This window comes from Plecotus auritus, assembly GCF_963455305.1.
Source record: "Plecotus auritus genome assembly, chromosome: 6".
NCBI lineage: Eukaryota > Metazoa > Chordata > Mammalia > Chiroptera > Vespertilionidae > Plecotus > Plecotus auritus.
The window spans coordinates 121,223,396-121,249,920 of NC_137773.1; the positions used below are offsets into that span (position 1 = coordinate 121,223,396).

Here is a 26,525-nt window from a genome sequence, read left to right on the forward strand (position 1 = left end):
AATAAATGATCTTGGTCAAGACCAACATGGGGGCCCCAGTAGGGCCCACATTTGTTGGAGAGATCAGTGAACTTGAGGAACTGTGATCAAGAACTGTTACCTTTCAATTGCTCAGTATCGCATGACCATAAGCCATCAGTACGTGTTAGTAATAATGTGATTATTCATTGATCATAAGTAATTAATATTCAGTAAACATCTGTTCAGTGTAATTTTATTTATTTGTTCAAACCCCCAAAGAGGTTTAAAAATAACAAAAGAGCTCTGGCCAGTGTGGCTCAACCATGGAAAGGTCCCTGGTTCAATTCCAGGTCAGGGCACATACCCGGGTTTCAGGTTCGATCCCCATTTAGAGTGAGTGTAGGAGGCAACTGATGGATGTTTCTCTTTCTCTCTCTTCTCCCTCACCCTTCCTCTCTCTCTAAAAAAATCAATAAAGACATATTTTTAAAATAATATAAAAATAACAAAAGAAATGGGGAAAAAAGCCAGGTATAGTGGTACAGAGCATGAACTGCTTCTCCCTCTCCCAAAATGTTAAATATGCTTCTCTTTCTAGTTGGATTAACAGTGGTCGGCAAACTGCGGCTCGCGAGCCGCCGCGGTTTGCCGCTCTGTTGACTAATGAGTTTGCCGACCACTGACCTAGACTCTCGATTCCAGTAATTACAGGCTGTTGTTGTTCCTTGTGATTAAGCCCCTAGAATTACAAAGCCCACTGGAGTATCAGCGAAGTCCACCCGACCGCCCCGCCAACCCCGCCAACCCCGCCCTCGGGCCCAGCCAACCCCGCTCTCCGGCCCCCACGCATGGCCCGCCTCTGCCCCACATGCCCCGCCCTCCGGCCCCCTTCAAACCCCGTTGTCCGCCCCGCCCCCACGCATTGCCCGCCTCTATCAGACAGGCCCCGCCCGCCGTGGGGGCACCTGGGAAGAGGCGGAGAACAATATGGCGGATGGCGAGGAGCCGTAAGTACCCGGGCAATTCGGGCACCGGCCGGGCTGGGTTGTGACCGAGCGCGGCGGTGGGCGGTCGCCGCCGCCACCCGGGGTCCCCCCACCTCCCGCTCCGTCTCCCCGCCCCCTGTCCTCTCGCGGCGCCCAGTATGTAGCGTGATGCTGACCCTTCTTTTATTCTCTCTTTCTTTTAGGGAGAAGAAAAGAAGGAGAATAGAGGAGCTGCTGGCTGAGAAGTTAGTGCTGCCGGGAGGCCGGGGCCCTCTCCGGGGACCCCCGCCTCCCCTCTCCCCAGGCCTAGGGGACCAGCCGCAGCGGGCCCGGGGGGCTGGGATGGGGGCACCCGGAGCACAGGCCGCGCGGTCTCGGTCCCCGCCCGGGCCCGGCCGGTGCTTGACCACAGGTCTGGGGACCACCTGGCGCCCCTCTTCCAGCGTCCCCGTGGTCAGAGACGTGACCTTGGGAAAGGGGATCTTACTTGCACACGAAACGAATACTGGTCGTTCGTAAACGTGGAGACAGTCTTAATTGCAGACTGAGAACTTTCTATGGTATCGGACTAAGCACTTGTGTCATTTTTGCAGAATAATTGGCTCCTAAAGGAGTGTTGACTCCAAAGAACTTATTTTGCCCGTTTACCACACGCCCTGCTTCTTGTCAGGTGCTTAATTTTGTGCGGTGAGACAGGTGTAAACAGTTCCCAACTGGCGCACGCTGCACAATCGCTGCTCCTGCTGCGCGGGCGGGTGGTGGGTGTGGCGAGTTAGTCGTTTCTGGGCCAGTTCCCACAGCAGTGCTTTAGGCTTGAGGTGTCGCCCTCGAGGTAGAATTGCAATTGCAAGGGGACACGCCTGACAAGCTTCTTTTCACACTTCTTCCCGCCTTTCCTTCCCACTTTTGCTTAAAATGATAAAGTTTGAATCCTTACACTGTTATATGCGAAGTATCGTACTAAGGCCTTTTATGTGGATTACCTCATTCTTACCCTAAGTAGCTATAAAAATCTATAGATGAGTTTTATGGCTGTTAAGTAATCTACTCAAGGTCACAATCCTATTAATTATGGAACCAAATGAGCTGTAATATCAAAACCCAAGGTCTTTATTGCCAGGCCATACTTATTGGTCCCTTTTGTAAAACGGGTATTAATAATATATTTGAATGTAGAAGTTGTGGAGTTATAGGAAATTAGAAAACTAAAAATCATTACAAAGTAGATAGAGGTTAATAATATATTTGAATGTAGAAGTTGTGGAGTTATAGGAAATTAGAAAACTAAAAATCATTACAAAGTAGATAGAGAAGTCCAGTCTTAGAACACACTCAGTTGTGTGATACAAAAGATTTCAAATGCTTATATGTGGCATAATTGTAACCTAAAACTTTTTGTGTTCAGTGGCAACAAAAACCATCTCGTAGTTTTAAAAGAGATTCTTTTTTGAAAATTGGGACCTCTGTTTCAGATAAAAATGTATGAAAAATTCCTTTCATCAAAGATCTTTAAATCACATCTTTCAAACTTGGAAAGGACACAGGAGTTATATTAGATATGAACCATCACAATTCTGAAAGTGGAGTTACATATTTATTTTCTTATAACATATTTCCTGACCCAAGTGTGTTGAAGGAACAGATTGGGGAAGTTTGCAATGATCTTTTATAAATTCCAAATGTATAAAAGCCCATTTCTCACTGATTAAACAATATCCTAAGTTTGATTTTGGCTTGCTTTAGGAACCCAGAAACAAGTAGACTGATTTATTTAATCAAACACATGCAGTTCTTACCTTTAAATAAATTATAATAGCCAAGAAAAAAATTAAAAGCATAAGCATAATCACATTAAATAATTCCTTTTTTATTTGAGCAGGTCTGGTGTTACCTTTTCTTTTGGGGAAGCCATAATAGTTGTAGGTGTGGGTTTTTTTCATACTGACCTATGCAGCTGAATTTACTGTGTTCTGTGCAGAATGGCTGTTGATGGTGGGTGTGGGGACACTGGAGACTGGGAAGGTCGCTGGAACCATGTAAAGAAGTTCCTCGAGCGATCTGGACCCTTCACACACCCTGATTTCGAACCGAGCACTGAAGTGAGAAACATTTATTTTTATTTTTAAATAACTCCTCTAATAGTTTTGTTTCAAGAATAAGATGCTTTCTTTTTCACTTGCTCTTATAGTAAAAATACTAATAAAATTGTGTAAGTTATCTTGAAATACTAAGTTGAATACTTGCAACTGATTTTATTTGAATGGCTAATATTTAAGTCATTTTTATATTTTTCATGTAATATGTTGACATATTTTTAGTAAAATGACTTTATAATCTCATTTAAAATTCTAACTTATATTTTACTTTAAATTTTAGTTTAAAATGATTTCTGAGACACACTCCCCTTTTTAGTTTTGCTCTTAGAAGTTACTTTTGACCTTTAAACACCTTGTGCAGTGTTTGATCCTCAGGTATGCTTATTTAAATTTTGGAATTTAATTCAACTGAGCATCTTAAGATTGAGTATAACTAATTGAATATAACTAATATTAAAAATTATATGAGTTCTGTAAAACAGGAATGGAATTTTGGACAGATAGTGTCTGACTTAAAGCAAATGTTCAATTAGATACGACTTTTTTTATTACAAGGTAGAAAAAGTATCCTTTTTAATAAAATTTTATGTTATTTCGTGTGTGTAAAGGTGATACTGTTTTGAAATAAAAATATTTTTCTACTCCTAGAATTAAGATACAAACTCTTGGATTTGACCAGTATCTCATCTGAATTATTTTTCTCTCCTTTAGTCTTTGGGCAGAATTGACAGTGTTCTGCCTTTCATTGGCTCTATCTTTCCTGTGCTTTTGAATTTTTTTTTTTTTTGCCTGATTATTTAAGATACTTTCGTTAAGTGATTGTTTTGAATTGTATTTCTGTTGATATACAACTTTCTAAGAATTTTATCTGTTTTTTTTCTTCCTGAAGACCTTTAAACACCTTGTGCAGTGTTTGATCCTCAGTTCTTAAGATTTTTATACTTTTCTCTTTTTAGGAAGCCAGTTAAATAACGAATTTTATGCTTTTCATCCCCTTTCAAGATGAAAAAAAAGATAACCTTTAACTAGCCATAGTTTTTCTATTTTTTATTTTATTTTTATTATTATTTAATATATTTTTATTGATTTCAGAGAAGAAGGAAGAGAGAGATAGAAACATCAATGATGAGAGAGAATCATTGATTGGCTGCCTCCTGTACGCCACCTACTGGGGATCAAGCCTGCAACCTGGGCAGGTGCCCTTGACTGGAATCGAACCTGGGACCCATCAGTCCCCAGGCTGACGCTCTATCCACTGAGCCAACCCGGCTAGGGCCATAGTTTTTCTTTTTAGAAATAACCTTTAATTTCATACAATAAGAGTCAATGTAAACACATTGAAATTGAAATGCTCTGAAATCATTAGGGTTATAGAATTTCTGATTCTACCTTGTTCATAAATTTAAAAGAGTTTATTAAATAGAAAGTCTGCTCTTGATCCTCATTTGCATTTTTCATGGGAACATCAGAAATTATGGCTTGTTGTATTAGCTTATGTTTTTTATAACTAGGTTTTAATATGCCTTTTCATTCTTTACAGTCTCTTCAGTTTTTGTTAGATACATGTAAAGTTCTAGTCATTGGAGCTGGCGGCTTAGGATGTGAGCTCCTGAAAAATCTGGTAATATATATATATGTAAATATGTGTATATATATATATACATGCATGTGTATACATTATGTGTTTTTTCTCCTTCGTGGTAATTTTCCTTTTCTGTCATACTGAGGAAATTTCTTTATTATGATTATTAACCTCTGTCTTGAGCCTTTGTTAGATAAGTTTACCAAGTCAGCTTCCAGACAGTCTTAAATTATAAAGTGTTCAACATAAAGTCATTGATAGACATTCTTCTGTTTTCTTCTCTGCTCTTTATCAAAGAAATCTTTGTGCATCCTCTTGCAAAGCACTCATTAATTTCAAATAACAAAACTGGAAATTCATATTTTAACATGCAATTCGCAAGTATTGATTATTTCTTTTGCTCCTTAAGATGACCCACTTAGATAGAGAGGGCATTGGCTCATGTTATATACTAGTAGATGGAGATGTGGTTCTGAGAGGTTACATGGCTTACCTCACTGTTTTAGATGATAGTGATGGGCCGGGAATCTAATCCAGATCATCAGTTCTTAGTCAAGTGTTGACTGAACCATGGTTAATTTGTTCTTAATGACTATCATTTTAAGAGGGTACTATTTAGTAAAACTATTTTTATACTGGTTTGAAATCCATAATTTGTGATTTAATTAATTAGTTTCATTGACTTCTGATAACCACAAAGTAGCTTTTTTTTTTCTTCTTGACAAGTATCAGTTTATTTAACAAAGATGGATAGTAGGAGAATTGATTGAGAGCTGATATATGCCAGGCTTCTACTGATGTGTAGAAAAGTGGAAATGCTAGAGTAGACTCCTTAGAAAATGAAGTGAGTAAAAGAACCACATAAAATACCTAAAAAGTCAGCCATGTTGCTAAAGTTTAAATATAAACAGCCATGTTAATTTTGCTAGGAAGCACTAACATCACTCCTAGTGAAACTGCAAAAACTTAATAGACTTCATGGTACTTAATGCTGTGCTGGTTCTGTGGGGATTGTAGATCATCATGGTCTCTGTCCTTAATGAATATGAAGTTTCACTGGGGAGACAACTCACACTAAATAAATAGCAATATGTATGATGTACTCTGTGGGGTACCCAAATGTCAGTACCTTATCAGATATAAATTCTCGAGCAGTGTGAGAACCAGAGTTCCAGAAGGGAAGGGTAGATAGTGGTTTTGATAGGCATTGCATGCACATATTCCCTAATGCTTAACCTTTTCCATTTTGAAGCTGTTATTTGCAAAGGAGATACATACTCATTTTAAATGTAAAGTAATTGGAGATTAGATCTGAAGAGTAGTCCTCAAGCAGCTTTAGGTGGCCATGTTATTTATTGCATTGTAATACACTCTTACACAAAAGAAGAAAATAGGGTTTTTAATTTTACCACTTGTTACTTTGCTTATTTCAGTACATAAGAGATACACATCTTTTTATAAATTGATTGTAAGCCCCCCAAGGCTCATTGTTAAAAAAAGAGTATGACAATATTATTATTATTTAATTGATATTTAGAGAGGAAGGGAGAGAGAGAAACATCTATGTGAGAGTGAAGCATCAGTCTGCTGCCTCTTGCATGCTGCCTACCGGGATCAAGCCAACAAACCAGGCATGTATAGTATTGAACAATATAGGCAGGTATTTGTGGGGCTTACATTTTAGTGGAAGGAAAAAGATAAGTAAAACACATAGTATGTCAGATGATGATAAATGTTTTGGAGCAAGGAAAGATGAAATATAGGTAGCCTCATCGAAAGGGAATGGGCTTAGGTGCAATTTGAGCAAAGAGGTGAGCAAGAACATTCTAGACAAAGGGAACAGCAGGTGCAATAGCTGTGAAGTGGGAGCATGATTGTCCTGTTCAAGGACAGCAAGGAAGTCCTTATAGCTAAAGCAGAAGTAGGTAAGGGAAGTATTTTAGGAGAGGATATCAGAGATAATGGGAGATGGAGATGTTTCAAATTAATACCACAAAAGGCATTGGAGGTTACTCTAAGAACTTAGCCTTTTTCTCTGAGTCAGAATGTCATTGGGGAGAGGTTTAGGCAGATGAGTTGACTTGATCTGACTTTTAACCTGGATCACTGTGGCTGATGTATTTAGAAAAGACTGAAGGAAGCATAGAGGAGGAAGCTGAGAGGCTAGGTAGAAGGTTGTTGCAGTCATCTAGGCCAGAGATGACTGACTTAGGACAGGGTGGTAGTGTTGGAGGTAGTGAGAGGCAGTCAGAAGATGTAGTCAACAGGATTTGCTAATGGTTTGGTTGCGGGACAGGAGAGAAAGAGAGGAGTCAAGGATGACACAAGGTTTTTGGCCTGAGCAACTGGAAAGATGGATGTAGCATTCACTGACATGAGGCTGGGAGAAGGACAGATTTGGTGGGGTTGGTGAAAAAGATGGTTGAGTTTGGTTTTGGAAACTGTTAAGTTGAGATATCTGTTGATATGCTTATAAGATTGTCTGAAAAAAAAAAAAAAAAGATTGTTTGAGATCACCAGAACTAAGCACAAGGGCTCTCAAGAATCTAGCCAGTAAAGCATGAGGAAAACTGAATGTGGTAAAGTGTACAAATTCTCATGCGTGTAGTGACCAAGTGAAGAATGTGTTCTTAGGAATTGATCCACACAGTGCCAAATACTAGTACTTCCGACGGTTCAGGTCACTGGAGGTGGCAGCATGGAGTTCACTGGTGACCTAGACAAGTGCTGTTTTCAGTGGAGTGGTGAGAGGGAGCATTTGTTTAGAGCAGGCGTGGGCTGTATAAGGCCCACGAAATCATTTGGTCTGGTCCTGCCAAGGCATTAGGGATGAGTTAATTAAATGTTTGACCAAATATAGCAGGCTAATTTTTAAAATAAATATATTTTTATTGATTTCAGAGAGGAAGGGAAAGGGAGAGAGAGAGAGAAACATCAATGATGAGAGAGAATCATTGACTGGCTGCCTCCTGCATGCCCCACACTGGGGATTGAGCCCGAAACCTGGGCATGTATCCGGACCGGGAATTGAACTGTGACCTCCTGGTTCACAGGTCGATACTCGACTACTGAGCTATGCTGACTGGGCTAGCAGGCTAATTTTTAAGTTGATAATTTTGTATGGCCCGCAAATGATGTTGTAAATATCCAAATGTCCCTTGGCAGGAAAACGGTTTTCCACACCTGGTTAGAGTATAAGCACCAGAGAGAGTTTGAGAAAGCAAGTATAGACTTGCTTGGTTATAGACTAAAACAACTCTTTTGAGGATTTCTTGTTACCATAGGGGCAGAAAAAATGGGAAAATTATTAACAAGTGATTTAATTAGATCACTTACACTGACCAAGACCAGAAAAGCATAATTAATTAATGAAACTTATTTTTTATTTAAATTTTTTTTAAAATATATTTTTATTGATTTTATACAGAGAGGAAGGGAGAGGGACAGAGAGCTAGAAACATCGATGAGAGAGAAACATCGATCAGCTGCCTCCTGCACGCCCCCCACTGGGGGTGCGCCCGCAACCAAGGTACATGCCCTTGACCGGAATCGAACCTGGGACCCTTGAGTCCGCAGGCCAACGCTCTATCCACTGAGCCAAACCGGTTTTGGCGAAACTTATTTTTTTTCCATCTTTTGCTTCTGGTAAATTTGAGCAGTGGTTGTACTGTTAGAATGCAGGACATTATCACTGACACACAAAAGTTTTTTTCTAGCTGTTTTGATTGCTTATTCTTTTTAAAAAAAATAAATACTGATTTCAGAGAGGAAGGGAGAGGGATAGAGAAATAGAAACATCAATGATGAGAGAGAATCGTTGATTGGCTGCCTCCTGCACGCCCCCTTCTGGGGATCGAACCTGCAACCCAGGCATGTGCCCTTGGCTGGAATTGAACCTGGGACCCTTCAGTCCGCAGGCCAACGCTCTTATCCACTGAGCCAAACCGGCTAGGGCTGATTGCTTATTCTTGACTCAATACTTTAGTTGTTGTCAATCCTCACCCAAGGATTTTTTTTTTTTTTCCATTGAATTTTAGAGAGAGAGGAAGGGAGAGAGTGAGGGGTAGGGAGAGAAGAAACATTGATTGGTTGTCTCCCACACCCGAGCAGGGCAGGAGATCAAACCTGCAATTCAGGTACATGCCCTTGATCAGGAATAGAGCCCGAGACCCTTTGGTGTGCGGGCTGACGCTCTAACCCTGGAGCCACAACGGCCAGGGCTTGACTCAATACTTTTAAGATATTTCTTTTACATGTGCAGTGTATCTGTGTGTGAGTGTGTGTGTTTGTGTGACATATGTACCTTATAATAGTTATTTCTGAATGGTGCATGCTTAATGTTATATAAACTAAGATAAAGCTTGTATGAATTGCTTATAACAATATTCTGAAAAAAGACTAGTAAGTGTAATTAATTAGTAAGATTAGTAAAATTAAAGTATCCAGCAGTAGCAAAGCAATAAACTTTACAGATGTGTTTATGAGATTATAAAACAACTGTTGAAATTTTGAATTGTTCTCTTTTGGTTATAGACTAAAACTGAGCAGTTACACATTTTGACCTTTCCAGGAACATAAATGTTATATATGCTTCGCAAGTCTCTTTAACAATTGAATATGATTATGCAGAATTTATTATTGAGAATTTGTAGATTTAGGACTACATTGAAAATAAATGTCAAATTTTTCAAATGTGAGGGAATTTCTGCTTAATTGGATTTTTTTATTCCCACAGGCTTTGTCTGGTTTTAGACAGATTCATGTTATAGACATGGACACTATAGATGTTTCCAATTTAAATAGGCAGTTTTTATTTAGGTAAGTTTTAATATCCTAACAGAAATTTTCAACAGGTTTATGTGATTTGGGGGTGATTGTGCTCCGAAGACACAAAGTTCAGCCTCCTCCTACTGGTGATTTCATAAGAGAACAGCAGCTGGAATATTAGGCCCTAGTGAGATACATTGGTGGGGACATGGGAGCCAAAATCTGCATGGTGACTCAGGGACAATGAAGTTGTGATGGAATATGAGCTTTTTACAGAAGGGGAAAGGAGATGAAGAATGAAGTAGAAAAAGCCAGGAGCAATTGAAATGGAAGAAAGGGATAATTACCTTAGACATACATGAAATACAGAGTCCTCTAGGAATGGTTTGTTAGAGATACTTTTGAGAACTGGAAGTGGCATACATATGTAGTTCTGAGGAAAAGTTCATTAATAAATTTTAGTATGTAACATTTAGGGGTTTGAGTGGCTAGATAAAAGTGTCTGTTAATTAAAGAATTATAGATGTGGAGAGATAATGAACTACTTTTCTTTTTCTAGTGATTAGGTTACTGGCAGAAAGCAATCAGTTAGTCCTGGGTATGCAGGGTGAGGTTAGGTTAGCAGAAAAGATAAGAGATTTAAGATAGGTATAAAACCTAACCTTTGTGGAAGTTCTTAAAGAGATTGAAGAATGGGTTAAACTAAGTCAAGTTATTGAAATGTTGTTACAATGTGAACTCTTCATTTAACTTTTATTTATTTCTTTATATTTTAACCCTTGAAATTTCCCTTCTCTATAGAAAAGTTTTGGTGTCCTTGCCAGTCTAACTTTGCTGTATAAATGTTCTAAAAAAAAACCACAAACACTATTAAATTAATTGGTTATCATAATAATGGTCATGCCCTTCAATTTGTGGCTAAAATAATGAATGAAGATTTTAAAAATGTATATATGAGAGAAACATCAATGATGAGAGAGAATCATTGATCAGCTGCCTCTTGCATGCCATACACTGGGGATCGAGCTGTAACCTGGGCATGTGCCCTGACCGGGAATTAAACCGTGACCTCCTGGTTATAGGTCGACGCTCAACCACTGAACCCGCTGGCCGGGTTCTTTAATATTCCAATTTTAAATAAAATATTTCTAATCACATTGATTTTTTAAAAATTTTTTATTATTTTTAAAGTGTTTATTCTGTACTTACATATGAAGGAGATAAGAATATGGTCATTTTTCCCCAGGTGTTCAGTCCAGTGGGTACGATAGACCTATGTATATGACAAAAATATGTTGTAAAGTAGTAATGAAGCACTTACTATGTATATATTTGGGAATGATTTCTGTGAGGAGAATGAGGAAGTACTAGGAAAGAATATGCCATATGCACTGAGATTAGAAGGGAGAATATGGTTATTATCTAGGAGTGATCTTTTGAGGCCTTGTATTTTTAGCTTCATGAAAATATTAGTGACATTTGAATTTTAGATAATGCCTTTGGAATTATTCCTTTTTCAAAAATGGGTTGCCAGCTTATTACAGGACACAAAATTTATTACTTGTGATAAGGGAAGGTTCCTGCATCCCTAGAATGAATCTCATTATGTATATTTCAGCCAAGACCTTTATAGTAACATCTTGAAGTTCTGGGATTCAGGGTAGATACTTGGAAGGCCCTAGGCCTGGGATAATTATTTTTTTACATTGAGAAATGCTACAATGAGAAATGGCCAGGAAACATGCCATTATTATGCTTTACCTAAGGCGGTGGTCGGCAAACTGCAGCTCACGAGCCACATGCTCTTTGGCCCCTTGAGTGTGGCTCTTCCACAAAATACCATGGCCTGGGCGAGTCTATTTTGAAGAAGTGGCGTTAGAAGAAGTTTAAGTTTAAAAAATTTGGCTCTCAAAAGAAATTTCAATCGTTGTACTGTTGATATTTGGCTCTGTTGACTAATGAGTTTGCCGACCACTGACCTAAGGGAATAAAACTTCTCTTTTTCATCTAAATAGACTTGTCAGTACTTAATTTGGAACATAAACAAGGGTTGACATTTTGATTGTTCATCCCAAATACTTAGATACAAATATTTCTTCTAAATGTCCTCTAATTAAACTCAACATGGATATTTTTAGTTTGAAATTATGTAGCTCATCTAGATTTATATCATGAATAATAATTGAAATATAATTTTTCCTATAGGCCTAAAGATGTTGGAAGACCTAAAGCTGAAGTTGCTGCAGAATTTCTAAATGACAGAATTCCTAATTGCACTGTAATTCCGTATCCTTTTCACACACACAAAAATTACTTGATTTTGTGAAGCTTTTGTGAGTTTTTCTGTGCTATGAAAGACACGTTTAACACAGAATACAGATAAGCAAAAAGAAAAAGATCAGTAGCAGTAAGTTATTACCGAGCTATCTGCTGATAATATTTTGCTCTATCTTCCAGTGTTTTTTGTAAAGTTGTATACATTTTTTATACTAATTTTTAAATTAAGCTTATTTTAACCAGTTCTGTTGTTTATTCTGCATTATTGCCCTTATGTTCAATATCAGCTGCATATCTCCTCTACTAGACTCTAAGCCCCTAGGCTGGATCCAATTAATCTTTGTGTCTCCTTAAAGTAGCAGACAAAAGAGAGAGTCAGTATATTATTAACCAAATGGAAGTCTGTCAAAGTCAATTTATTTTTATAAGAAGTATGTTTTTAAAAAGAGTATTCACTCTCTTGGTTTTCATACCTTTAGATCAGGGGAATTTTTAGTATTTTATAGAAATTCAGGAGATGGGATTTGCTATGTAGAAAATCATACAGGATACAAAGTCAGCATACAAAATTCAATTATATTTCTGTGTACTAACGGTGAACACGTGAAAACTGAAATTTAAAATACAATGCCATTTATAACCACATAAAGAAAAACACCTTAGGTGTGAATAAAATAAGTAAATGATTTATGTGCTGAAAACAGTGAAATGCTGATGAAAGAAATCAAAGAAGATCTAAATAGAGATTTCATGTTTAGGAATTGGACAGTTCAACAAAGTAAAGATGTCACTTATCCCCAAATTTGTATCTAAGTTTAACACAATCTGCCAAAACCCCAGGAAAATTTTTGTCCGTACAAACCAGATTATTTTAAAGTTGATATAGAAAGACAAAGGAATACCTAAAATGCTGAAAAAAAAAATTGGAGGGGTTACTATCTAATTTCAAGACTTAATATGTAGTTACAATAATCAAGACTGTGTAGGATTGCCAGAGAGAGAGACACAGATCAGTAAGACAGAGTAGACAAGACAGAAATAGCCCCATGCAAGTATGGCCAATTGATACTTGACAAAGGGTCAAAAACAGTTTAACAGAGGAAGGATAATCTCTTTAAGAAATTGTTGTGGGCCAGTGGATAGCCATAGATAAAAAAATGAATCTTGACCTAACCTCAAAAAGTAACTCAAAATGGATTAACTCAAAAAGTAACTGCAAAACTTTGGAAGATAACAGGAGAAAATCTTTGGGATCTAGGGTTTGGTGACGTGTTCTTTGACCAAATTAAAGGCATGATACATAAAAAATTTGATAAATTGAACTTCATCAAAATTAAAAACTTTGTGAAGGAGGATGAAAAGACAAGCTGCATATTGGAGGATACTTAGGAAGCAGGTATCTGACAAAGGACTCAGAATATGTAAAGAAGTTTCAGAACTCAACAGTAAAAATAATGCAATTAGAAAATGGACAACGAAGAAAGATGTTTCACTGAAGGTGGTAAAAAGCACATGAAAAGATGTTCAACATCACTTGCTATGAGAAATCCAAATTATGGCCACATTGAAATATTACCACTCAACTATAAGACTATCTAAAATTAAAAATTATAATAATTTTAATTATTTAAACATTTAATAATTTAAAAAGTGCTGGCAAAAGTACAGAAGAACTGGATTGCTCATTGCTGGTGGGAAATGTAAAATACTATAGCCATCTGGAAAGTAGTTTGTTTCTGAAAAATCTAAACATACACTTTCTGTATCACCCAGCATTTCATTCCTGAGCATTTATCCCAGAGAAATGAGTACTTAAGTCTGCATAAAAACTTGTTCTCGATTGTTCAGAACAGCTTTATTTGTAGTAGCCCAAAACTGTAAACACCAAAACATCCGTCAAATGAATTGTTTAATGTGATACAGCCATACTATGCAATAATACTCAATATAAAAATTATACCAACTATGAAACATTATAGTTTGGATGGATATCAAGGCCATTATGCAGTATGAAAAATGCCAATCTCAAAAGGTCATCTATTGTATGATTCTATTTATATAACACTTCAAATGACAAAATTATAGAGATGGTAATAAATCGGTGATTGTCAGAGGTTAGGCATGGTGGGGGCAGGGAAGGTGTGACTCCAAACAGGTAGCAGGAGGGAGATCTTTGTGCTGATTGATTGTGTGTCTAGACTGGTGGTTACATAAGTCTACACATGACAGAATGATACACACTTGTACCAATGTCCCATTCACGGTTTTGAGATTTTACTAATGTAAGATATAACCAGTGGGGGAAATCTGGTGAAAGATGCAGGTTGTACTCTCTTTACAACTCCCTGTGAATCTGTTATTTCTAAATAAAAGGTATAAAGATGCAAATACAGGCCCCAGTTAAGGAGAAAGAAACATGTACACTTTGTTATCCCCATTATTTAGATCTGGGAAACGGGGCATTTTCTAGAAATCCAGGAGATGGGCTTTTTTGGGCTGGCTACTTAGGTCCCTCCCTCATTGCTGCCCCTCCAGTGTTTGCTTGGGTTCTCTTGATCTTTCTGTTCTAGTTGTCACTGATGTCCCTTGTTTGCCTAGCTTCAAGAAACAGATCTGATTGGGTGAGGGCTTGTATTGAATTTATTTTTTATAGCTTTGTTTGTAGGCCAAAGTTTTATTCCTCTTTTTCTATTTTGCTTTAAGAACATGAATAATGGATTATTTATTATAATTTTAGAGAAGTATAACATATATTATTAAACAAAATTGCTCCATTAGGACAGTTAAATGCTTTGCATGCATATGGGTTGTTACAGTGGTAAGTGCTATGATTGGTTGATGCCCAGCCAGTTTTGAAGGGGGTTCCTTTTGCACCCCCAGGCAGGAGGAGACTGCTGGTAGAGTTTTGTTGGATAAAAGAAAGAGACTTAAAAAACTAGTAAACTGAGAGAGGAAGAAAGAATTCTCTCTCTCCACTCCCCAATAAAACAATAATAACAAATCATTGACAATTGAAAAAGTTGTTTTTTGGGATCTTCTGTGTGTTTTTTAAAAATATCTTTTTATTCAGAGAGGAAGGGGGAGAGAGATAGAAACATCAGTAATAAGAGAATCATTGATTAGCTGCCTCCTGCACACCCCCCCCCCCCCCCCCCCCCTTGGAGACTGAGCCAGGCACGTGCCCTGACTAGAAAACAAACCATGACTTCCTGGTTCATAGGTTGACACTCAACCACAGAGCCACACCAGCCGGGGTGTTTGTTTGTTTTTAATTAGTTTTGTAGTAACTCTTAAAATCACCCAGCTAAATAGGAACTATGATGTGCTTGATCCCATTGCTAAATGTTTATTGTCTCTTGGCTTGATGCTGATGGTTGAGGATACACACATTCTGATTTCCCAGGGCTCAGGATTTGATATAAAAACAAGTAGAAAATATTACAGAGTCATAAATATAATTAAATGATATAGGGTTCAGGGATGAGAGGGAGACTAAGTAGGGAGAGGAATGTTATAAAAGTGATTTTGTCAGGAAGTGCTTGTGTTCATTTTGTCATATTCCTTGAATTCCACTACTTTGAACATTTATAATCTATTTCTTGTTTTAAATATACATTTATAAGTTTTTCCTTATGGTATTTTCAAATTCACTTTACAAATTACAAATTTAGCAGTTCAAGTTCCTTTACTTATATTCAGACATTTCAACAAGATCCAGGATTTTAATGATACTTTCTATCGACGTAAGTTGTTCTCTTTGATATTCATCTCTCACTAAATTCTATTACTTGGTTGGTAGCTATTTGAAGGCTATTTAGTTGTTTTCATCTCTTGGTGTTGCTTTTCAGTAAGGTTCTTGACGAGTTGAAAAGAGCACAGTGCCATTGTTTCAATTCTTACTTGACACCATTAACTGCATTTTTCTGCACTGACTTGAGTAAGGATTATTCAAGGATTAGGAGATGTTTGTATATGTGTGTGTGATAATAAAAAGTGGGTTTTGTTTTTGTTGTTGTTGCTGTTAATCCTCACCTGAGGATGTTTTTTCCATTGATTTTTTTTTTAGATAAAGTGGAAGGAAGGGGGAGAGACAGAGAAACATTGATGTGAGAGAGACACATTGATTGGTTGCCTCCTGCATGTGCCCCAACCAGGGCTGGAGATTGAGCCTATAACCGAGGTACATGCCCTTGACTGGAATGGAACCTGCCCTCAGGCCTGTGCTCTAACAAATGTTCTAGGGCTAAACGTGATTTGTATGTATGTGTTTTCTTAGAAGGTGTAAATTATGTTGTACCATGGCACTTTTAAAAACTAAACTTGCATTTTTTTTCTTATAGAATTTCATATAATTGTATGTGGACTGGACTCTATCATAGCCAGAAGATGGATAAATGGCATGCTGGTAAAGACTTTAGTGTTGCAGTTCTCTGAAGTTCTTGCTGTTGCTCTTAACACACTGAAAATTAGAATTGCATATCATATTTTTTAAAAATCAGAGTTTAATTTTAGTTAAGTTCATGTACTTGTTTATTGCTATCATTAATTTTTAGGTGAGGCCCAATATTGCTAATATCCCTTGATTTGATATATTAATATTCAGTCATGCTATTGATTTGTGGAATTACTTGACAGCATGCTTTATCTTTTGATTTCTTATCCCCTCTCCTTTTAAACCCTTCAAATAATTTTCCTAGATATCTCTTCTCAATTATGAAGATGGTGTATTAGACCCAAGCTCCATTGTCCCTTTAATAGATGGGGGGACAGAAGGTTTTAAAGGAAATGCCCGGGTAATTCTGCCTGGAATGACTGCTTGTATTGAATGCACACTGGAGCTGTATCCCCCACAGGTAACCCTAAAAAGCACTTGCATTTGTTTTACAGTATCTTGGGATGGACTTACGGTTGAAATATTAAGTCTATTCAATATTTCGGATTTTTAATTAGGGGTAACCATATTTTTAAAATGCTGAGAAGAAAAATAAAATATGAAATTTGCTCTATTTGAGGGAAAAATATAGCTTTAATACTATTGTTTTCATAATTTATATGTATTAATTTTTTATTTGGGGAGTAGGGATTAAGGGACCAGTTTTAAAATTGTATGTTAGATAGAGCTACCATCTATTTTCCTTGCCTGTGATTGTTTCTGGGAAATTAACATACCAGGGATGAGAATGATCTTTCCAAAGATGAGGTTCTTTCATCTATGTATCCACTTTAGAGGACAGTTAGAATTTTGATCTATTTATGAGTATTCACTTGGAATTAATTTAATTCTGTGAATTTGCTTCTGTTTTATACCTTCAGATTTAGATCGGTAAACATAACAAATTTGAGAATTTATTCAACATATTTTTCACACAGTCTAACAAAGTTAAATTTACATAGGGAAAACCTGAGTGAAGTGACTCAGATACTTTTAGAAATCTTAATGGTATAAAAGTTTTGTTTCTATAAGTGGAGGGCTAAGGTGAATTATAACAAACTGTTACAAATAAATCATAAGTAGAAGTTAAATTTTAAAATAAGTCATTGTCTTAAATCCACTAAAAAGGGTTTGGTTTTTAGGTTAATTTTCCCATGTGCACCATTGCATCTATGCCCAGGCTACCAGAACACTGTATTGAGTATGTAAGGCTATTGCAGTGGTCTAAGGAGCATCCTTTTGGAGGTAAGGAACCTAATTTCATAATCCAGAGTTACATGAAGTATTTATTCGTCTATATTATTCATTTGGATAATTACATAAAAACCAAGTTGATTCATGTTTCTGTTTCTGTTTTTCTCTCCTGTTTTCCCCTAACAGAAGGGGTTCCATTAGATGGAGATGATCCTGATCATATTCAGTGGATTTTCCAAAAATCCCTAGAGAGAGCATCACACTATAACATTAGGGGTGTTACATATAGACTCACTCAAGGTAAGTTAGCAAATTGTCATGAATTATGATTTGGGACGATCCTTTTTTTACTGGCTGGGGATATTTGGAGGAAATAAATGATAAGTTATTTTAGACTCTACCACCCATTTGAAGTTCAGTAAAGGTACCATGGGAATAAAGTTTTCAGATGCCCCACAGTTGGAAATGAGTTCAGCAGAATCCATACTACTACTTAGCTAGAAGGACTTTGATAAAATCATTGAATCTTATCTACTTAGTATTGGAAATCGACTCATTCACTTTATCATTCAATGAAGAGCAATTTATCACCTCCTGGGGCAGTCTGTTTCACACTTGGACAAGACTGTTAGAAAATTACTCTATATATTGAGCAGAAATCTCCATCTTTAGTTTGGTCTGAGTATTGTCCCAGGGTATACCATATATGTATAAACCTAACTCCCTTAAGTAATAGCACTTAACACATTGAGAACCATGGTCACATTCCCTCCAAATCTTTTATCACTGCCATGAACCTCCCTAGTTCCTTTAACCCTTTGACATGCACCTGACTTTTAAGTCCCCATCATGTTGTTTTTCTATAACCATATTTCAGTTATCCATAATCCTCTTAATTAGGTTAGAATCTACATAGAATATATAAAATATACTTATTTAAGATAACAGCCTTCTGATAATTGATGTAGCCTTAGAGGAGAGTAGGGTTTTTTGTTGTTTACATTGGTCCTATATTTTCAACTTTTTGAGGTTATTGCCCACTAGAATCTAGAAGTTCTTTCATATATGCAATTGCTAAGCTTCACCTGTAAGACTAAATTGGCAGAGAATTGACATCTGAATCATGCTTCTGATCTGGCCCTAGATTTTAGGTTTTATCTCATTCTATTGATCAGGCCTTCTTGAGTACTTCATATTTCTTTGTCTTGTTCACAAGGATGTCATGAAAGACCTTTCCAGATGTTCTAAGCTAGTCAGAGTGACTAAATGAGACTAGTCCCAAGAGGACTTGTCTCAGTGTACAATCATAGTGCTCAGTCTTAAGGATCAATGCTTCCTGATCTAGGAACTCACAGTTCATCCTTTATAGAATTTTTCCAAGGTCATTGTCAAGTTTTTTGAAAATCATCCATTTCTCTTCTGTGATTATTTTCTTATATATACTGATGTCGTAGTAATGTCATTTGAAAATTCCATTCTTACTGCTTTTTGCTTCCTGAACTCCCCCTATTCTGACCTGCTTTGTGTTCCTTGACCACAGCAAGCTTATTCCTATGTTAGAGCTCTAATATGCTCCTGATCCTTATGCCTGCACTGCTCTTTCTTGGACCCCCTCGAGCCTGGCTGCTTATCCCTCAGGTACTAACCAGTTCTCCTGATCATTCAACTGAAAATGACTTCTTAACCATTCGGTATTTTACCTTTCTATAATTGCTCAGAACTAATGCTAGTCTCATTTTTCTCTGCAAGGAATATTAATATTGCACACTCGCACACTCATATACATCCCTGCTCTGGGGCCTTTGCCCTTGCTGTTTAATCTACAGAAATGCTCTTTCCCTAGGTCATTGTATGGCCGGGTCTTTCTCAGGGTTTAGGTTTCAGCTCAAACTATCACCTCCTGAAAAAGGTCTTCCCTGATCATCCCAACTGTAACATATACCTCACTTTATTTTTCTTCATAGAACTCTTCAGTATTTGAACTTTCCTAATATACTTACTTGAGTGTTAATCCCCCACATCAGCATGAAAGCTCTATGAGAGCAGGTGATTTTTTTTTTTTTTTTCGTAACACCTAGAGCAGTGTGTCTGGCATATGGAACACATTTGGTAATGGTCTGAATTAATAAATGAATTCAGTTTGTCCTGATCAGGAACTGGAAACTCTTTTTCATATGTATTCTCATTCATCCCTCTGTACCTTTGAGCAGGGTGAATGCTTTGCAGCCTGGTGATTAAGGTTCTTCACAAGGAGTACAAAGTAAGATGAGAAGTGAAGTCCAGCTTTTTTGAGGGGTGGAGGGTACGGGGAGTCCTTATCATTTTGGCAGGGGCGACCAGGCTGGCAGAGGGGTGGCATTTGGGGGCAACCAGGCCGGCAGGGGGGGCGTAAGGGGTGACCAGGCCGGCAGGGGAGGGCAGTTAGGAGTGACCAGGCTCGCAGTGGGGGGCAGTTGGGGGCAACCTGGCCAGTAGCGAGGGGCAATTAGGGGTGACCAGGCTGGCACACAGGCAGTGAGGGGCGATCAGGCCAGCAGGGTGGGGCAGTTAGGGGTGACCAGGCAGGCAGGCAGGTGAGCGATTAGGAGCTAGCAGTTCAGGATTGTGAGAGGGATCCTGGATTGGAGAGGGTGCAGGCTGGGCTGAGGGGAATTTCGTGCACCCGGTCTCTAGTATGCATATAAGATTTTTGGGTAATCTCTTCTCGGCCCCCTTCCCTCCTACTCTCTGAAATTTGTCTGTTCCATGTTTCCATGCCTCAGGTTCTATTTTATTCATCAGTTTATTTTATTCATTAGGATCCTTGTTCTTTTATTTTGATTTTTAGATGCAGTTGTTGATAGATATGTATTTATTGCCTTTTCATTCATATTTTTGGCCTTTTTTTACTTTTCTTCTTCCTCTTACAGAAAATCCTTCAACATTTCATGTAATACTAGTTTGGTGGTGATGAACTCCTTTAGCTTTTTATTGTCTGTGAAGCTCTTTATCTGACCTTCAATTCTAAATGATAGCTTTGCTGGGTAGAGTAATCTTAGTTGTAGGTCCTTGCTATTCATCACTTTGAATATTTCTTGCCACTCCTTTCTGGCCTGCAAAGTTTCTGTTGAGAAATCAGCTGACAGTCATATGGGTGCCCCCCTGTAGGTAACTAACTGCTTTTCTCTTGCTGCTTTTAAGATTCTCTCTTTGTCTCTAACCTTTGGTATTTTAATTATGATGTGTCTTGGTGTGGGCCTCTTTGGGTTCCGCTTGTTTGGGACTCTGCACTTTCTGGACTTGTAAGTCTATTTCTTTCACCAGGTAGGGGAAGTTTTCTGTCATTATTTCTTCAAATAGGTTTTCAATATCTTGCTCTCTTCTTCTGGCATCCCCACAATGCAAATGTTGGTACCCTTGAAGTTGTCTGAGAGGCTCCTTACACTGTCTTCATATTTTGGGATTCTTTTTTTTTTTGCTCTTCTGATTGGGTTTTTTGCTTCCTCATATTCCAAATTATTGATTTGATTCTTAGCATCCTCAACTCTACTGTTGAGTTCCAGTAAATTATTCTTCATTTCAGTTAGTGTATCCTTTATTTCTGACTGGACCTTTTTCATGTCTTTGAAACTCTCAATAACATCCTTGAAAGTCTCACTAAGTCCATTGACGCTCTCATTAAGTCATTAAGCAATGTTATAACCATTGTTTTGAACTTTGTATCTAATAGTTTGCTTGCTTCCATTTCATTTAGGTCTTTTTCTGGAGATTTCTTCTGTTCTTTCATTTGTGACATGTTTCTTTTGTCTCTGCATTTTGGCTGCTTCCCTGTGTTTGTTTCTATGTATTGGTAAAGCTGGTATGTCTCCTGGAATTGGTAGAGTGGCCTTGTATAGTAGGTGTCCTGTAGGGCCAGTGACTCAGCCTCCCCAGTCACCTGAGCTGGACAATTTAGGTGTGCCCCTGTGTGGGCTGTGTGCACACTCTTCATGTAGTTGAACCTTGATTGCTGTTGGCATCACTGGGAGGAATTGACCTCCCTGCCAATTGGCTGTGAGGACCAGCTATGAGTACAGTGTGAGAGCTGCTGTGTAGGAAACACCCCTATGGAACAGGTCTTGCTTAAGTGGGGTGTTTGTGCTCACTGGGTCTGCTCCTTGAGTGTGTCGCTTGTGAATGTATAGAGTTGTAATCTGGTATGGTCTGAAACTGTCCACTGGGTGCAGTGACTCTGGAGCCTCCCAGGAGGTGCAAAGTCAGCCACTGCCTGGGGCTGCCCGGTAAGAGTTACAGAGAGATCCAGATTTCTCCTATTTGTATTGGGCTTGGAGGTGCCCAGGTGAGGCCAACCTGTGAAGCAAGGCAGGCTGTTGCTAGTGCTGAGTCTTGTGCCTCTTATTAATGGGTTTGGGGCACGCTGATGGCAGTTGCTGCTTGTTTGAGAGATTTTAGGAAAGTCTGAAGACTAAGTCAGGACAGGCCATTCATATGGAAAAGCCACTGCAAACAGCCTGGGTGGGCCTGCAAGTTGGTTGGGGTGGGGTCTCAGGAAATCACCAGCGTGGAGCCAACAGTGTGAGCCATGCTGATGGGAACTCAGATACAGCTGCCAGTGAGCTCTGTGACACGGCCAGGGGAGGGAGGTCTCAGCATAGGAACAATGACCCCTTTGAGTACCCTTGCTTGGGAGAAAGCCACCCCTGAGTTCTTGCTCCAATGCCAGACAATCCAGTTTCTCCCTGTATGTCCCTGAATCCCTCCTGAGTCATTGCCTCAGGGCTGGAGCTCAGTGGAAGCAGGACTGTGTCAGTTTGTGTGGTGGCCCTTTAAGAGGAATTGCCTGGGTCTCCAGCATCCTCCCTGTCACTCAGCAACAATCCCGGCTGATTTTTACAGTCCAAAGTTTTGGGGATTTCTCTTCCCATCTCTGGAACCCTGGGCTGGGGGGTCTGGTGTAGACCTGGGAACCATGGCTTCTCATGTAATGCCTCTGCAGGGGAGATATCCCAGTTAAAAACACACCACACTGCCCGACTGGTGTGGCTCAGTGGTTGAGCATCGACCTATGAACCAGGAGGTCATGGGTTTGATTCCCGGTCAGGGCACATGCCCAGGTTGTGGGCTTGATCCCCAGTGTGGGACGTGCAGGAGGCAGCCAATCAATGTTTCTCGCTCATCATTGATGTTTCCATCTTTCTCCCTCTCCCTTCCTTTCTGAAATCAATAAAAATATTTTAAAACAACAAAAAACCACACCACACATTGGTGTCAGACCAACTCGTTCTGTGCCTCTGCCCTTCCTACCAGTCTTGATATACTTTCTTTATTTTTCTAGTTGCAGGACTTCTATATAGTCAGATTTCAGGTGGTTCTGAATGATGATTGTTCTGCATTTTAATTGTAATTTTGATGTAGTTATGGGAGGTGGTGAGTACTGGTGTTTACCTATGCTGCCATTCTGGTTCTTGCTGGGCAATGTCTCTTCTACTCCTTACTGTTTGTGACTACCCGCTCCTCCTTTCACTACGTCCTGCTATATGTGGCTCACTGGAGAATATCCAGTTTAACTGTCATCAGGTTAGCTTCTCCCTACTTCTGCTCTGGAATTACACATAATCATGTGGTCAGAATTAACTTTTTAAAAACAGCTTTCCAGACTTAACTGACTTCATGTCTTCTAAGAAATTGCCTTTTTTTGAAGTTTTTGAATCCTGTCTACACCAGAAGTCCCATCTTTCAGTGCTCCCTCATACTCTAATATAGGTACTTGCCTTTGTAGTAGTTTTTTCTAAAGTGAACAATTCAAATGTAGTCATAAAATACAATATTTTCTACTTAAAAAATTGTTTAAGGTAGAGCTTTGTTCATTGCTAATCTGAGTGCTGATATAAAAAGTAGGGTAGAAATAGAGAACTATGCAATAGAGGAGTGCAAGCTGTAGAGTGAAATGAAGATTACCCAAACCTTCCTGAGTATAGTGTTATATCATATATCAGTTAAGATTATGCACTTTGGGGTGATCTGGGTTTCATATACCACCCCATCACTTACTAGGTATATAGCTGTAAATGTGATATAATTTCTCTCAACCTCATTTTCCTTGTCCTTAAAATCAGAGTAAGAAGATCAACATAAGGATGTTAGGAAAAATGAGTAATATCTATTTAATTTTCACAATGTTCTTGGAACACAACACCCTCATTGTTAGCTGTTATATATCATGGTCTCATCTGTGAAGCTTAGTGAAGAGTTAACTTTTCTTTGCTACTGTAACTTCCTTAAGAATCTGAACATGCTACAAAATGATGGGAATGTAGAAGAAGATTGCTTCATGGTTCAACTTAAGTCTATTTTGTCACTTGAAAGCCTGACACATCAAGTTGTGGAAAATGTTATTTAATAAATTGTATTGCCTAACTTAAGATACCTACTTTTTGAAAGAAATGATCGTGTTTTAATCCGTATGTTTTTTCAGGGGTAGTAAAACGAATCATTCCTGCAGTAGCTTCCACAAATGCAGTCATTGCAGGTGAGGAAAAAAGGACATCACTTACTGTTTTCTTGCCTTTAGTTTTTGATTCGATATCTAAATTGACATTTCTGCAGCTTCTTGATCTCAGAAAACTGGTGTGATAGGAATGTGATATCTTTTAGGATGGATGGTATAATTAAGCTGTCCAAAAAAGAATTAGCTATTAGGCCTTGTATATAATTTGTTTTACATTATATCACATAGTGGTCTGTAGTAAGCAGACATTTTCATACCATTTCTGTTTAATCATTATAACAGGCTGCTCATTAATCTGAAGAGGAAGGAAAACATTACTCTATTACTTGGATTGTCCAAAACAAATATAAAATGTTACTTTTTCAGTGTTTTAAAAATAAGAGCATATAAATTTTAATCTACTTTTAATCAATAGCCTTGTAAATTTATCTGCTCTGATTTACAACTTTCTAAAAAACGTCTAATTTTAAATGTTTAATTTTCATTGAGTTAAAGCACCTTTATTTTCTCCCCTTTTCAGCTGTGTGTGCCACTGAAGTTTTTAAAATAGCCACAAGGTAATGAGTTTTATTTTTAATATTGATGTAAATTTCTGTTTTGATCTGGTTCAGTTATATAAATGTGGACATCTTTTCATTACAGCGCATATATTCCCCTTAATAATTACTTGGTATTCAATGATGTAGATGGACTGTACACATACACATTTGAAGCAGAGAGAAAGGTTGGTAGTATTGTACTAATGGGAACTTTTTTTGATCATGCATGCTTTGATTTTTAAATATTAATAAATGAATTTGCCCATACCCTAAGTATTATCTAGCTTTCAGAACCTTAGTTACTATATATCTTTTGTAGTGTAGCCTGAAAGAAATACTATGTAGCAAAGTAATTTAGGAAAAATGGCCTATTATGAAAAGCATAGATTTTTCAAGCATAAACATTCGCTCATAGGAAATATGCATGATTATAAAACAGCTTCATTTTTATTTCATTATTATAAAGATACTATTATTGGTGCATGTGCCGCTGTGATTTATTGTGTTTCATACATGTAGGAAAACTGTCCAGCTTGTAGCCAGCTTCCGCAAAATATTCAGTTTTCTCCATCAGCAAAACTACAGGAGGTTTTGGATTATCTAACCAATAGTGCTTCTCTGTAAGTGTTCTGGACTTCTGTTACGTTGTAGAAATAATTTTTGAGATTTTAAAACTTTAAAACTAGAATTGTTTTTTAAAAAGTGATCTTTGATTTTTCCCCTCATACTTATATTTAGACAGATGAAATCTCCAGCCATCACAGCAACATTAGAGGGAAAAAATAGAACCCTTTACTTACAGGTGAGAAGTGTTCAGTTTTTATTTCTTTCAGAATTACATTAAAAGTCTAATTTCATTTAATGTGTTTTACATTAAAATAATTTTGTTTTCTAGTCAGTAACCTCTATTGAAGAACGAACAAGGCCAAATCTCTCCAAGACATTGAAAGGTATTTTAAATGAGTATATTTAATAATCAACTTCTTTTTTTGGTAAAAGTAACAATTCCTTTTAGATTTACTGTTAATACCTTCATATAATGATATCATCTTAAATACTTGTATCTTTAGAAATAATAGATTTAATTGCTCTTTTAGTAGAATACATGAAAATTTCTAAAGAAATAAAATATGTTACTTCCTTTAATCAATATATTTTACTGATGTTTATCTCAACCATAATATTCTATAGTTTGTGTATCTGTGTGTTGTTATCGTTTTTGTTGAGTTTTTTTCCCCCCTTGGGTTAATTATGCTTTTTCCGTTTTAGAATTGGGACTTGTTGATGGACAAGAACTGGCAGTTGCTGATGTCACCACACCACAGACAGTACTATTCAAACTTCATTTTACTTCTTAAGGAAAATAAATCTGCACATAATATAAAATGTATGGAAATACTATACTTTGTGGATGCTAAGAAATTTATTTTTAGCATTAGTATTGCTGAAATTTGACCTTTTTTTCTTTTTAAATATAATGAGCCACTCTTTTTTAATAACTTTCCCTTGAAGACAGAATTTGGGGTTGGTGCTTGTAAGCATTTTCATTAATAATATGGGAAATGATGCTTAGAGATTATGAGCAAAAAATGTATTGCTTCTTTTAGAGGAGACAAACACCCTCTTGTGTATGAATTTTGTTATTACGGTCAAAGAGTGCATTCCTCAGTTTCCATTTGAGCACCCACATATACAAAAGTCCCTTTAAAGAGAATAAGAAAATTAAGTTCTAAATAACATTAAATGTTACAACTTGACATCTGGTGCATATTGAACATAGACTGTATCTTGCTTGTTTTAATATTCATTTAATCGTGGCTGTTCAAATGAATATTAACTTTTGCAAAGGTTACCTTGCCCATGATAATTTGTAAATGGTGTTAGAGCTGAATACCTGTGCATGGAAATGAGAAATATTTTCATGTATTTACTTGCAGTGCCATAGAGGCCAGTATATGCAACATTAAAGTCAAGACATGGTTGTTTAAAAGAAAAGTTATCATTGATGCTTTCACACTATTTATTAATAAAATCATATGTTGTCTACTTTTCTCACTGAATCTTTTAAAAATATATTAAGAGTAATAAGTAGTTCTGTAGTAATGTAGGAATAATTTTTAAATGTATAGCAGAATTACTAATACAGATTTTTTGTGGCACCTGCATTAATATTTTTGCCACAGTAAATATCTACTGTTTTAATT

At 37.5% G+C, this 26,525-nt stretch overlaps 1 protein-coding gene across 4 annotated transcripts; it reads left to right on the forward strand.

Moving 5' to 3' along the window:
- The first annotated feature begins 897 nt into the window (after window positions 1-897).
- Window positions 898-26,525, forward strand: UBA3 (ubiquitin like modifier activating enzyme 3). 4 transcript variants are annotated; one of them, XM_080672453.1, is made up of 18 exons: window positions 898-968; window positions 1,151-1,192; window positions 2,926-3,046; window positions 4,584-4,664; window positions 9,361-9,443; window positions 11,598-11,678; window positions 15,369-15,412; window positions 16,010-16,074; window positions 16,367-16,522; window positions 17,244-17,346; window positions 17,482-17,595; window positions 23,750-23,803; window positions 24,303-24,339; window positions 24,425-24,506; window positions 24,841-24,941; window positions 25,060-25,123; window positions 25,217-25,271; window positions 25,591-26,525. In XM_080672453.1, exons 1-18 carry the CDS (start codon window positions 949-951, stop codon window positions 25,677-25,679), a joined length of 1,392 nt encoding a protein of 463 aa, XP_080528579.1. In that variant the 5' UTR covers window positions 898-948; the 3' UTR covers window positions 25,680-26,525. The 4 variants fall into 4 exon arrangements, with proteins under 4 accessions (XP_080528579.1, XP_080528581.1, XP_080528580.1 ...); XM_080672455.1 differs by lacking the exon at window positions 4,584-4,664 and having other exon boundaries at window positions 25,591-26,372; XM_080672454.1 differs by lacking the exon at window positions 1,151-1,192 and having other exon boundaries at window positions 916-968; window positions 25,591-26,372.